Below are 11,732 nucleotides of genomic sequence, written 5' to 3'. Positions count from 1 at the left end.
ATCACATCCAGAACACACTTAGAGAAGTCCATCATACATCTGCCTTGGTGACATCATAGCAGGTCAAAGCGCAAGTCCTTGACTTTCACTGAGAGAGGTCATGTCTCGCTCAATGGAAGTAAACAAGCAAATACATATTTAATCAGTCATACCAGAGGAGGCTGGTAGAGGCAGAAATCGGAGGACGGGCTCATTGTAATGTATGGAGTTTGATACCATTGCTCATTCCATTCCATGGATTACAACGAGCCCGTCGTCAGATTTCTCCCTCCACCAGCCTCCCCATGTACATAAATAAAAGTGTGATACTTAATAAAGTTATGCTAAATAATATACGCTGTTGTTAGGCTTTAGACTCAGACGCACACAACTCTGATACCCAAGTATTGCACAATCTAAAGATTCCCAGGATGTCCTAACCCACAGCTCCCACAGGGTGCCTAGCAGAGGGGGGAGAGATCCCCTCAAACAGTCCGGTGAGATTCGGAGGCTAGGCAGACACGATTTAGCGATTGACTCCCAATGTTTGCACTGGATTTTGACGCCGTGACTCGAAGTCAAGATGAGAAGTTTCCCAAGGCCTCTCAGCTGCTTCCCTATCTCTGGCTTCTCCAGGCTCAGTGAAACTGCTTTATAATGGGCCGTCCATATGCTCAGGAGCTGGGAGAGTAAGATAAGATAATGATTTTATTATCCCTTGAGGGATTTGGTTTTTTTGCACCATTGTGTTACATTAAAAGACATAACACATTGCTCCTCTTTTTCAGAAAGTTATCATTATTCATATTCATATGTTCATATGCCACTTTTTAGACATATTTATTTTGGACAGGATGCAGCGTGGGTGTTGGTCTACAGTAGCTTCTCTGTAGTCACTGGGAGAGATAGGGGCCTGCCCACCTGGTATACTGCTTACCTGTACCGCAGGTAGGTGTGTACCCATCTCAGTGCTGCTGAGCAGGTGGCAGCAACTGCAGGCACAGATTGTAACGTCCCGCCCTGTTCCTTAGTTTATGTTTGTCTTTGTTCCATGTTATTTCATTTCAATATTTCATATTGTTTCCTGTTTATTTTTGTGTTACTCACCTTGTCAGGCCCTTTACCACCTGCCCTTGTGTGTTTCCCGCCTGTGTGATTGTCGACCCTGCCCTGATTGGCTTCACCTGTTCCTCATCATCCTTCCCCTGTGTATTTAGTCTGTGTGTTCCCCTGTCTCTGTGCTAGTTTGTAGTTGTACCTTGTGTCAAGCGTTCCAGCAATTTTTTTTCCTAGTGTTGAGTATTCCTGGTTATTTTGATCTCTGACTTTGCTTTTTGCCTACCCTTTTTGGATTATCTGTCTGCCTTTTTGAACTGCCTACCTGTGTACCAAACCCTGCTTTGCCTACCCCCTTCCTGGATTATCTACCCATTGACTGCCTACCTGTGTGCCTAACCTTTTTGATAGTAAAGACTATTCTATTGGATTTAAGTTTTTGTCTTTAAGTCGTGCATTTGAGTCCTCTGCCTAAGTACAACAGTCATTACACAGATAGAGAGGAGAGGGGTTACACACCATAGAAGTCACTGAATATATCTATATCTCTACTTGTTTTCATTTTGTTCACACAAGTTAATATACAATAAAAATATGAACATTGTAAACCATCTTCATCATCATGACCACCATATTTATCAGACAATAGGCCCTAGGTGTGAAAGAGAAGAGTAGTCCTGTGCAGAAGCATTCAGTGATGCCTCATCGTTCTACAAACAAACAAGGACGTGTTTTAGTGCCCTGGCCTAATCGTGCGTGCTGCAAGCTCAACCACAGAGAGAGCTTATGAACTATTAACATATGTTTAAAATGCTCTGTTCTGTTTATGTTCAAAGTGAATATCTTAAATAAACAAGCCCCATGTAAATAAACACTGGCAGGCATGGAGAGGCGCATAGATGAGTTTCAGTATTTGGAACCAGAGCTCTAATTGCACTGAGAAGCAGATAGGATTACTGACTGATTCGGTGTTACGGCAGGCTGACATAACACAAACAAACATTTTACAACATCCAGAAACACCCCTTTCACTAGAGTGAGAGAGAGACAGAGAGAGAGAGAGAGGGAGAGAGAGAGAGGGGGGGGGAGAGAGGGAGGGAGGGAGGGAGAGAGAGAGAAAGGGGGGAGAGAGAGAGAGAGAGAGAGGGGGAGAGAGAGAGAGAGAGAGGGGACTGGGGAGGGAGACGGAGGGAGAGAGAAAGGGGGGGAGAGAGCGAGAGAGAGAGAGAGGGGGGGGGAGAGGGAGGGAGAGAGAGAGAAAGGGGAGGAGAGAGTGAGAGAAAGAGAGAGAGAGGGAGAGAGGGGGCTGGGGAGGGAGAGGGAGGGAGAGAGAGAGAAAGGGGGGGAGAGAGCGAGAGAGAGAGAGAGATAGAGGGAGAGAGAGAGAGAGAGAGAGAGAGAGAGAGAGAGAGAGAGAGAGAATAAATTACCTGAGAGAGACATCTGTAAAGCATTACATTCTATACAACTTCAGGTAGCTCGGGCAAACACATGTTGCCCATATAGGGCCGACACAGAATGTTACATTTCCACAACTATACAAAGACAAATAAACAATCATGGACGTGCAGTTGCAGGGGACTGTGAACGACAACAGTATCACCAACGAGCGCACTTGTGTGGAGGTCAATAATGCAGGGAGAGGACAGATGGACAAGCAGCAACATTGAGATGCACCATCTGCACTGCTAATGGTGAAATACGCGTTTCGATTAGGTATTTAAAGCAGAACATATGTTATTAAATCGTGAGTGAAAAGGTGAAAAGTAGAATTTTAAAAAAGTAGTTATCTTAAAAAAAGTGGAAAGTTAAGAGCGGAGTGAAGTAGGCAACATGAAGGTAGTGTAATCATCGATAGCACTGCGAGAAACAAATAAATAAATTGACCGGTACCCTGATGCAGTTGCAGTAACTGGCCATGCCTCCAGCAACAGAACAGGCAGCCAGGCTGTTCACGCTCCACATGTGGCCCTTAGAAACGGCACGGTTGCAGTGTAAGTTCATGGGCTGCTGTCTCCCCCTATAGGTACAGATACGCCATAGTATTTGGAAAATATTTGCCCACCATCCTCTTCCTTAAACCAGTGTAATGACAATTCAATTTTAAACATGACAAAACTGTTAATGGGACAGATATGTGTGAGCGGGGTATAATTATTCATTATTTTTATTCATCTCCTATTGCTGTCCGTATTTGCTAAATATTGAGACCATAACCATTTACAGACTGACTTTCAATATTACATTTTTTAATACACAAACATAATAACATATAGTAAGGCTATAGGAGAGTTATATCCATTAGCATTATTCTAACAATATTCAATTGACTAAGTAGGTTATTTTGTGAAGTAAAATCTACCATCCAACGAAATTACAGCCATTCCTGTACGCTATTATCATCAGCCGCTTCGTTATTAGGCTAACGTCTTATAAATACAGAGCACAGAACACTAAATTGTAAAGCCTATGTGGTGCGTGTGTGTGTGTGTGTGTGTGTGTGTGTGTGTGTGTGTGTGTGTGTGTGTGTGTGTGTGTGTAGGGGGGTGGGGAGGGGGTGGGTGGGTAGCATGGATCAAATTCCTACAGTTCGTCATGCTCTGTAGACCAATCATATTCGGGTTTTCTGCAGCGGTATAGTAACTCACTTATAAAGTCTGCTCGCGAGGAGTTTTAGTTCAAAGCACGCACACGTTCTGGAGATACTATTTGGAGACTCAACGGAGCACTTTCCCTTTTTACCTGAAAAGTGACATCGAAGCAACAGCTGTTTGTCAAGTGTGGAAACTCCTGCAAACGAATCGAGGTTATTATACATCCTTTCAGAGAGGCTTATGAGTAAAAATATTCTCTTTTCAAACGGCTTTACGCAGTTGACGGCCACTTTGCAGGAGCAAAGACAGTCTACTGTTACTTTTTGCAGACTGTTGGTCACTTGAAAGACACTGGTGAACATTTTCCTGCCGCGTAAAATATCTCCAGGGGTTTTTACCATTACATTTTTCACACGTAATTGTTCAACACAATTTTTCGTATGAATCTACTCGACCCCTACCTAAAAATGACAGACGAACAAGACAAATGTCTCTCCGATGTCCCGAGCCCGAGTATGTCTGAGGATTCTGCGGGATCTCCATGCCCGTCCGGGTCTGGGTCCGACACTGAGAATACCCGACCGTCGGAGAATGGCTTGCTGATTGGTCCGGACGGTCCCATCATCGAGTTCAAGAAGGACGAGGAAGACAAGTTCCCAATTTGCATCCGCGATGCGGTATCCCAGGTGCTGAAGGGCTACGACTGGACCCTTGTGCCCATGCCAGTTCGAGTGAACGGATCTAGTAAAAACAAGCCCCACGTCAAGAGACCCATGAATGCGTTTATGGTTTGGGCACAAGCCGCGCGGAGGAAGCTGGCGGATCAGTACCCGCACCTTCACAACGCGGAGCTGAGCAAAACTCTTGGGAAACTATGGAGGTGAGTCTCTCTCTTTAGTCCATACGCAGCATTGATTTCAAGTGGCAAGAGAAGCGCTTATGGCTTTATTACTGAAACGAGTGTATTCAGCTGTAAGTGACAATTTGATACAATGATCTGAAAGCACTTTTCCCTTTTAGAATAAAAAGTGTTTGTCATTATTGTTTAGGCTACTGCATATAAATACCAATGAAATTAGATGTTTTATGATTGTTTATTGAGTATTTTATTCAAACCATGCATTTACGCACCTTTTACGCGCAGACTACTCAATGATGGAGAGAAGCGTCCGTTCGTGGAGGAGGCTGAGCGCTTGAGAGTACAGCACAAGAAAGACCATCCCGATTACAAGTACCAGCCTCGGCGGAGGAAGTCTGTGAAGAACGGGCAGAGCGATGCCGAGGATGGCAGCGAGCAGACACACATATCTCCAACCGCAATCTTCAAAGCTCTCCAGCAGGCGGACTCTCCTGCCTCCAGTATTGGAGAGGTGCATTCTCCTGGCGAGCACTCAGGTAAACGGAGAGAATACCCTATCATGATCACAGTGCTTTGGTTCAATCTCTTTCATAAATGTGGTCATGATGAAAAGGAGCATTTAACTTTGCACCTTCACTGTATTATTGAATATTTCTGTCAGTCTGTTTACCATAATGAAAACACCTGTGGGAAAATGAATGTGTGTCCAATTTAATTTGCATAGACCTAAAGACTCATCATTTAGGTTTCACTTTTTTTTACAATCAGTAATCATTTTACAATAATTCCATTATGTTGGACTGCTTTTAAAGGCCATATGTGACTAAATCACAATGCACGTCTACAGTGCTATTCTTGACATAGGCATAATTATAGTCTTACATGTATTCTGTATCTAACTTTCTCTCGTCTCTCCCTTCCTCTCTCCCTCAGGCCAGTCCCAAGGGCCCCCCACCCCTCCCACCACCCCTAAAACTGATGTCCAGTCAGGCAAGGTGGACCTGAAGCGCGAGGGCCGTCCAATACAGGAGGGCACGGGCCGCCAGCTCAACATCGACTTCCGGGACGTGGACATTGGCGAGCTGAGCAGCGACGTCATCTCCCACATCGAGACCTTCGACGTCAACGAGTTCGACCAGTACCTGCCCCCCAACGGTCACCCGGGGGTACCCGGAGCTGGCGGACAGGTCTCCTACACGGGCAGCTATGGCATCAGCAGCACTCCAGTCAGCCAGGCAACAGGGGGCGCTGGAGGGTGGATGGCCAAGGGCCAGAGCCAGAGTCAACAGCAGGGGCACTCCTTGACCACGCTGGGTAGTGGTGGGGAGCAAGGTCAGGGTCAGGGCCAGCAGAGGACCACGCACATTAAGACAGAGCAGCTGAGTCCCAGCCACTACAGCGAACAGCAGGGCTCCCCGCAGCACGTCACCTACGGCTCCTTCAACCTGCAGCACTACAGCGCCTCCTCTTACCCCTCCATCACCCGCACCCAGTATGACTATTCAGACCACCAGGGCGGCGCCAACTCCTACTACAGCCATGCAGCAGGTCAGGGCTCTGGGCTCTACTCCACCTTCGGCTACATGAGCCCCAGCCAGAGGCCCATGTACACGCCCATCGCTGACACGACAGGGGTCCCCTCTATCCCCCCCAACAACCACAGTCCCCAGAACTGGGAGCAGCAGCCAGTATACACACAGCTCTCCCGGCCCTGAGGGACACACACACACATACACACACAGACACACACACACACACACACACACACGTACTCACACACAGACAGACCCACACACACACACACACACACACACACACACACACAGCCATCTTGCTGAGGGAGACTTTGTCATTCCACATTCCACCAATCGGCTCCCTGAAAACAGACACTTGAATTCACCAGAGGAAAAGAAGAAGAAGAAGAAGCGAATGGAGAGCTGGACTTGAGAGGACTGAGCACAGACCAGATTGGCTCACAACATGCCTTTTTTTTTATTGTGTTATGATTAAATATATATTTTTAGTAAGAACAGATTAAACATTGTAAAATCCTCTGTGAGGACTTATTGATTGTTAATATTTTAGTCGGTACTGTGTATGTTTTCTTACTTTTTTCTACTCTGGCAGTTTGTTATTCTGGGGGGGGGTTTACACATATTTGTAGATAAAAAGCTTTATTTTTACCAGTTCAGCAGTGAACCACTCACAGTAATGCAGTTGTCAATGGCCTCAATTCTCTGGTGGAATTTTGTACAGGCAGTCAATTTCTATCCATGTCAGTGGTATTTGCTCTTGCCTTTCTGCAGTGCATTGCGCTTATGTTCTTGTGCCATTCAACAAAATGTAATTTAAAACAAATTATATTTGTATTCGTGCAGTTTTGAGATTATTCCATCAAGTTGTCTCATGACAATAACTAGTTCTCAGATGGAAGAGGGATGCGCTGTGAAAGAAAAGAAGTTGAGTTTTGACATCATGTTGTTCTGTGTGGTAGACTCCAGCCTTCTGCACCGTCCGTGCCTATAGAACATATCACCGTGGTGTGTGTGTGTGTGTGTTTTCCTGTGTGCTCCGGCACACAGAAGAGAAACCACAGCTGAGATTATACTTACCGTCTGACAGCATGTGTTTGACAGCCACAGGAAGTCACCTCTGACCCCTGGGTGTCCCCTGCAGTACCCCGCCACGCCAGTGTCATTTTACAACCCCCCCTTCCACCAGCCTCTCCCGATCCCCCCAGCCCCAGCCCCCCTTCACCCTGTCTTAAACCTTTAATTTATTTATTAGCTTTAATTTTATTTCAAAGTAATTATTTTGCATTTTATTCTTTGATGCTTTATACAACTAATTAATTTGTCATTGAGAAGTTACCTTGGATATTAAATGTCATATAAACCGTTATTTTAGCCGAGGGGGTACTTAAACATGGTACAAACTGTAATTGTATTGTTTATTTATCATTATGTAAATGTTTCTATTTTAAATGTTTATTTGTCCTTTTTTTGCTATCTAGTTGTGTATGGATTATTGTTAATTGTGAATTTCTTGAGTTTTAATTCTAAACTATGGCTGAAAGAACTGGAAAAGTTGTTTTCATGAATACAAAGTTTTACAATTCTTCTGTGTTACGTCGTGGCTAATATCTTTGTGTTGTTAGAGGTACACCAGCATCCCTGTCTACTCTAAGGAACAGTTTTTCTATGTCATGCTACATATCCCCTTGCAGATGTTTTTGATGTATCTGAACAAATTATTGTTTTTTTCAGCTCGCTTAACTTGTTACTGTACTGTCTTAAAAGAAGCTTATATTTTGTATTGTATTTGCAATAAAAGAAAAAATACTCTAGAAACAAAAACCGTTGCTGATCTTCTTCTTCACAACATGATCATAAACAATGACCATTTTAATCATCTAAATGGTGTGAAACCACAAGGAATCAAAAGTAATTTTACAGCTAAAGCTGGAATTCATAACAGCAACACTGATCATACATTGTTATGACATGTACATATTTATTTCATTGAACATGCAGAAAGGAGAGACAGAGAGAGTTAAAGGGAGAGAGCCAGAAAAGGGGGTTGTTCTCAGAAGCCTTGTTTTTCTCTTTTATTTTCTCTTCTGTCTCTTCTGTCAGCTGGAGCAGCGGGGGGTCCCTCCAGCCTGAATGTTGTAAGGCTCTGGAGCTTTGGTGGGGGAGGCTGCTCAGCGGAAAATACAAAAACAGTGGGGAAAAAACAAGAACTGATTTCAATTTTAATGCAGGGGGACTTTGCTTCCCTAACAGTAAATCTCCCTTTAAATGATCGTCAGTATAGCCATCTTTGAAAGGTCAGAGAGAGGAAATATTGACTAGCCTTGTAGTAGCATAGTGCCATTTTCCAAGTCTGTACTTTCACACATTTAAAAACAGGTTTTTGGAAGCGATTGTTGTTAAGTAGATCCACAGAGCCTGACTCAAGCTCTGAAGGGAGATATACATTACAATATCATCATCACAATCATTATCATCATTATCATCATCATCAGCAGCAGCAGCAGCAGCAGCAGCAGGAGCAGCAGCAGGAGCAGCATCGTCATCCTCATAACGTATTGACGCACATACTTTCATGTCGTCCGTCACTTGCTTTTGATAGGTAAAATCATTTGCATCTTGATACGAGATATTAGCTGATGGGAACATTGTTTTGTTTGCAACATCATGCAAATATTAAAGTCTCTGTCGGAGAGGGAACTGAGAGGGACTGTTGCTTGCGGCCGCACGGTATAATTGAGCCATTCATCCAGGTGTGTGAGAGAGCAACACGACACAACTACCAGTGCCACCACTGCAACTGTTTGCAGAAGTTTTCCCCTTCCACTCGCACGTAACGTCACCCATATCCATTCCTCAGAGGCTGTACTTGTCATACAGGTAGCTCATTGGCTAATCATGGTGGGAGGAGGATACCTGGTGCTTATTTGGGACTAGTTTGACACTTGGAATCGATTCCCAGACAGGAAGGAACGAGTGGGAGGAGGAGGAGAAGAGAGAAAATGAGCAATAGGGAGAGAGAGAGAGAGGGGGAGAGAGAGAGGGGGAGAGAGAGAGAGAGAGAGAGAGAGAGAGAGAGAGATTCAGTCTTCAGTTGAAAGCAGCAGCACCCATCTGAAAAAGCCATCAGTATTGTGGCTCTTATAATGGGGAAATGGCAGCACTTAGGAGAGGACAGATGACATGTTTCACATGGATGTTTTCCGCGCCAGCGCTTTCACGCGCCAAGTCACATGATGGGCGCGGTTTTTGCATGGTCCCAGCAGAACACCAAAAAAACTAAAAAACAACCAGCGCACCAAAAAGGAACAGTCTCTCCCTCGTCTCCATACCTTACAGTTACCATCATCACTGTCATCACTACTGTCACATGTATTAAATGACCTCCACTGATGTAAGCAGCAGCGGTCTCTGTATCCATGTCTACGGCGCAATTCCAGCCAATCAGAGGAGAGACTAGGACCTATGAAAACAAAGAGAGCAGATGCAGTCCAGTGTATTGTTGCCCTTACGTCAATGCCAACCAGCAGCATCAATAAAGTATGCAACGATATTGTAGTGACATTGTGATAGCATTGTAATAACATAGCCCAGATAGCTGTTTAATTGATTTGGTTGTCGGTTGGCATGGGCATTAAGAGGCACCTCCAGGAGACGTGATCATGAGTGACTAAACAGGAACCCTACCCCTAAGAGGGGAACTAATCACATGGGCAGTCTGTCTTACGTCAGTCGCTCATAGTAATGGGACTAACTAAAACTGCACTACTGATTAACATATGATACCCTATAGCATCCTATGGAGGCTGGTGGAGGTAGACATTGGAGGACGGGCTTATTATAATGCATGGAATGGAATGAGGAATGGTATCAAACGCACGTTTAACACTTGTTTGATACCATTCCTTATTCCGTTCCATGCATTACAATGAGCCTGTCAGATTTCTACCTCCACCAGCCTCCCCTGCCCTATAGGCATGATACGGATGACAGTGACAGACCACACCAGCTTTAGTTTAACTGTGGGATCTCTGGCTGAGCATAGTTAAGCTTTGCTGGGTCTGTGAGATGAGATCATATCTATGATACTATGAGAATCAAGGTCTTAGTGGTCAATAAAGATCCCATGGTACTGTTCCTTATTGGTGCTGGGTGGGTTCAGTTACATCTGTAAGACACTGTGAGGCCGAGTGGGAAACGCTATACTGCATCAATTGAATCCATGATTTGGATCACTGTCCCCAACCTCATTCTGGATTTGGCTGCAAACAACCATTCTCTGAGGGGAGGCTGGTGGAGGTAGAAATCAGAGGACGTACATTGTAACGCATGGAATGGAAGGAGGAATGATATCAAACACGTACCATTCTTTATTCCATTCCCTGCATTACAATGAGCCTGTCAGATTTCTACCTCCACCAGCCTCCCCTGCATTCAATCCACCTTCATATGGTAACCGTGTATGTGTGTCCTCTGTCTGTATTTACAGTTACTATGACTTCCTGTATTTCTGAGTTCAATGCTAAGCTAGCTAATTGTGTGGGTGCACGCATTGGACCTGGGTGAGGACCAGACCTCAGGCTTGGCCTAACGCAGACACACTCACTCTCTCCCAGAGGAGAGCTGGGCGGAAGCAGGGAAGCAGGGAAGCAGGGACCCCGGGTTTGGACTAACTTAGGAGTGGTGCATTCTGTGGGCAATTTTCCCAGGAGAAAGTCATTAATATTCCGAACAGACGCCTCTCTGGGAATCTGCCCCCTCCGAGCCCAATGGGTGGTCTTTTTAAATGCAAAACACCGCACAAAAAGAGAGTGAAAATCTGCCAACTTCCAACCTTGGAAACTGGACGACTATAGAATGCAAAAATAAATAGATAAATACACGAATGTGTGTTTATGGGAGAAATGCTAACAAATATGGGGAAAATACAGTATGATTTATTCACAATTTATTAAATTGTGAATAAATGTGTGTGTGTGTGAGTGTGTGTGTGTGTGTGTGTGTGTGTGTGTGTGTGTGTGTGTGTGTGTGTGTGTGTGTGTGTGTGTGTGAGTGTACTCTGGAGGTATGTTATTTTCTGCTTGTATATTCAAGAAAGTTTACTTACCTTAGGAATGAAAATGTCCTAATGAAAGAATAAACATAATGTGATTCCATGTCTGTCTCCTTTCTGTTGGAAATGAAACACAAATATGTACCTCAGTCTGAAGTCAGCTCATTAAAAACAATGGGGAAGTAGCATTGTGCTAATTTAGCAACACCCCTAAGGGCAAACGTGTTTGCTGATATGTTGTTTTGCAAACCATCCTGTATGAAAATTACTTTGACTTTATGATGCTCTTGGGCTGCATATACAGTATGATTCACACTCATTCACATTCTCCAGCTCCTTGCTGCTTCTGGCAACACCCACGCTCACCACCCCCCCCCCCCCCCCCTTCACCCCCCTCCTGAAAAGATCCAACCCCTCTGTCCTGAACGCGTTCACTCCACTGCCTCTGAATTGCAGCAGCCCACTGTCATTGTCCCTCAGGACCGACATAAAAAGGGGCCGTTTGACCTCCCTGTGCTCCTCCATTTCCTCTCTATTGAAGCCTCTTGGCCCTGGAAGGCAGTGCCTGGACACAGAGGAAACTGTACATCAACGAGGAATGGCAAGCCAGGCTTTTTCACTGCACTTCAGATAGTCGGAGGAAGATGGAGAGGGTCCCT

The 11,732-nt window shown here is 44.8% G+C and overlaps 1 protein-coding gene across 1 annotated transcript; it reads left to right on the top strand.

Annotated features, from left to right (window-relative positions):
* Nucleotides 1-3,679: 3,679 nt before the first annotated feature.
* On the top strand, nt 3,680-7,829 carry sox9a (SRY-box transcription factor 9a). Its single transcript, XM_083687335.1, has 3 exons — nt 3,680-4,509; nt 4,774-5,024; nt 5,422-7,829. The coding sequence occupies exons 1-3, from the start codon at nt 4,070-4,072 to the stop codon at nt 6,201-6,203; spliced, it is 1,473 nt and encodes a 490-aa protein (XP_083543461.1). The 5' UTR covers nt 3,680-4,069; the 3' UTR covers nt 6,204-7,829.
* Nucleotides 7,830-11,732: the final 3,903 nt, after the last annotated feature.

Source organism: Argentina silus (genome assembly GCF_951799395.1).
Source record: "Argentina silus genome assembly, chromosome: 16".
Taxonomy (NCBI): domain Eukaryota; kingdom Metazoa; phylum Chordata; class Actinopteri; order Argentiniformes; family Argentinidae; genus Argentina; species Argentina silus.
The sequence above is the reverse complement of the archived record's forward strand: the minus strand, read 5'-3'. Positions and strand labels throughout refer to the sequence as shown.